Consider the following 2,806-nt stretch of genomic DNA (forward strand, 5'->3'; position numbering starts at 1 on the left):
TGAAAACACATTTTTGGCACAGATTAAAAAAAAATGTATTTCGGGGAATTTGATTTTTAAGTTAGTATATATTTATATATATTATCTATTTATATATACACACATGCCAAGTTCTGCATATTCCACGAAGGGAGAAAATCCTTCCGCTTGCTCTTTTCTGATTGTAAACTGTACATCCTGGGTGAATCAAAGATGGTGGCGGCCGGAGAATTAAGAGAGGTGACATCCAAATGAGCAAGGGGAAGGGAGGGGTGGGGACAACACAGCCCAGTGAAATGTTCCTTGACCCCAAGGTTTCAGCAGAAGTTTGAAGTCCTGCGTGAGGGTCTGCGATGTGTGTGCGATGTGTGTTCACGTACACCAAGACATCCAGAGTGTCACAGTCTGTCTTCACTGTGCAAAAGTCCAAGTCACTAATTTAGTGCAAAGGCAGTTCTGTTTTGTTTCTTAAAAACAGAAAGAAAAAAAAATTCCTCTGCCCTGTTCCTTTTCTCCAAAAAGAGGAGAGAGAAACCCAGCCTCAAGGTGTCTGCAAGTCCATTGGTTGGTGGTCTGTCCTTGGGCTAAATGTCATGTAAACATACTAGCAGCACCACTGCCCAGGGGCATCTCTGTATTTTCCACTTCTCTCCCAGTAATCTTTTGAGAGAGTTCCACCCCATCGATGTGGAAAAATTCCCTGTATGCATAATTTATTCAAATGTGATTTTACTGATGGCCATTAACTTTGTCTCCAATATTTACCCCCAAACAGGGCTGTAAACATCTTTGAAAGTAGAAACAAATAGAAACATCACAATAATCAAGTCCCGATTCTTAAGCTCCCACCGGGATCAGGAGCTTCACAGAGCCTTAAACAGACGGCGATTTCTGCTCCTGACCGTCCCCACCCGCCCGGCACAGGGGCTCCATTCCACTCAGCTGCCCGGCCCCACAAAGGCAGAGTGATAGCCCTATGGTGCTTTCCCAGGGGAGGCTTTCGTGACCTCAGAACAGGGCAGCATTCCTGCTTGCTCCTGCCCCCACTCCCGACCCACCTAAGACACAGGTTTAAAATGCAGAGTCCAGGCTCTGGGCAGGAGGCCTTGGCCCCTGCTTTGGGCACAAACTCTACAGATGGACACTCAACTCATGACCCAGGGCTTTCTCGGGAGAAACGGGGCTGGGGGACAGAACCACTGAAAAGAGATTCCCCACCAGGGTCAGAACTTATTCTGGTGCCCCCGAGAATGAACCAAGCCCGACATGGCCAAAGACTGCACCGTTTTGTCCTTTATTGAACATCCCGCGGATGCCAAATGGTGAGCTCACTTCCCACTGCAGCCACCCCGCGCGCGGGGCCCCTCAGAAGCACCTTCTCTGAACCACGGACGTCCCAAACTCCTTGAAGTCCGCAGAGGTGACCCACATCTGCTTGAAGCTGCTCAGGGAGGTGACGATGGAGGCGCCAATCCACGTGGAGAAGCAGCGGTCGGGCGGCGCTGTGATCTTGATGGGGGTCCCTTTGGAAGCCACCTGCTCCAGCTCCCTCAGAAGACGGTCATCCAGCCCCCGGAAGAGCGTGGTGCCCCCGGACAGCACAATCTCCCCATAGAGCATCTTCTGGATGTCGGCGTCACACTTGGTGATGCTGCAGGAGACCATTTTGGAGAGGCCCGGGTTTTGGATGCCCAGCTGCTCGGGCGAGAACAGGGCCTCGGGCGCCTGGTACAGCTGGTCCCCGATACGGATGATGCTGCCGTCGGGCAGCTTGTACTCCCTGAACACCTCCTCCGACCTCCGCGACAGCTCCTTCTCCGGCTCCAGGGCCATATAGCAGAGTTTCTCCTTGATGTCGTCCACCAGGGCTTTGTCCAGCACGCACGGGAAGGTCCTCCCGCTGGCCAGCAGCAGCCGGGTGAGGTGCTCCGTGATGTCTCTCCCCGCCACGTAGAGCTTGGTGATGGCGTGGGGCAGGGAGTAGCCCTCGAAGATGGGGACGGTGCAGGTGACCCCGTCCCCGCTGTCCACCACCAGGCCGGTGATGCAGGCCGAGGCGTAGAGGGCCAGCACGGCCTGGTCCGACAGGTAGAAGGCGGGCACGTCGAAGCTCTCAAACATCACCTCGGCCATCTTCTCCCGGGTCTCCCTGGGGTTCAGCGAGCGCTCCGTCATGAGCACCGGCCGGTCGCTGGCTTTGACCCCCAGCTCCCACTCGAAGAGATGCTTCCAGAGTTTCTCCATGTCGTCCCAGCCTGTGATCAGGCCTCGCTGGATGGGGTAGTGCAGGCGTAAGACCTCGTTCCTGTGCAGGGCCTCGTCCCCCACAAAGTACTGCTTCTGATTGGCCCCCGCAGAAGGCATCTTGAACTTGGGGTGCCCCACGATGGAGTGGACGACGTGGCGGGGGCCAATCTCTCCAGACAGGCCTGCCTTACAGAGCCCGGACCCATTGTCAAAAATCACAGCTGGAGAATCTAACACGTGTGGGTTAAACATGCCTGTGGCATCCTCATCCGCACTTCGCCAAAATGAAGATGGAAGCCTCCTGGGCCACTTTGTGACGTATGAGGCTCCTCTGGAAGTTTCGAGGGCACAGGATTCCACGGTTCTCGGGGAGTCTCCCAAGCAGGGCTAGCAGAAGGCCAGTCCCCGAGAGCCCTCCATCCCCACCCGCAGATCTGCTCTCCTCTCAGGAAGCCCGGGCTGCTGAGGCCTTTTCAGGAATGACGTCCCATATGTAACAATCCAGCCAAGGCAACCACTGTCCTCAGCCAGCATCAGAGGGCCTCTGGGGCTGGGGGCTTGGAGTCTCTGCCCCCGCCCC

The 2,806-nt window shown here is 55.3% G+C and overlaps 1 protein-coding gene across 1 annotated transcript; it reads right to left on the bottom strand.

The window, feature by feature from the left end:
- Window positions 1–1,344: 1,344 nt before the first annotated feature.
- ACTRT2 (actin related protein T2) lies at window positions 1,345–2,478 on the bottom strand. The gene has a single exon (XM_061187173.1). It carries the CDS (start codon window positions 2,476–2,478, stop codon window positions 1,345–1,347), a length of 1,134 nt encoding a protein of 377 aa, XP_061043156.1.
- Window positions 2,479–2,806: the final 328 nt, after the last annotated feature.

The sequence above is a fragment of the Eubalaena glacialis genome, chromosome 3 (assembly GCF_028564815.1).
Source record: "Eubalaena glacialis isolate mEubGla1 chromosome 3, mEubGla1.1.hap2.+ XY, whole genome shotgun sequence".
Taxonomy (NCBI): Eukaryota; Metazoa; Chordata; class Mammalia; order Artiodactyla; family Balaenidae; genus Eubalaena; species Eubalaena glacialis.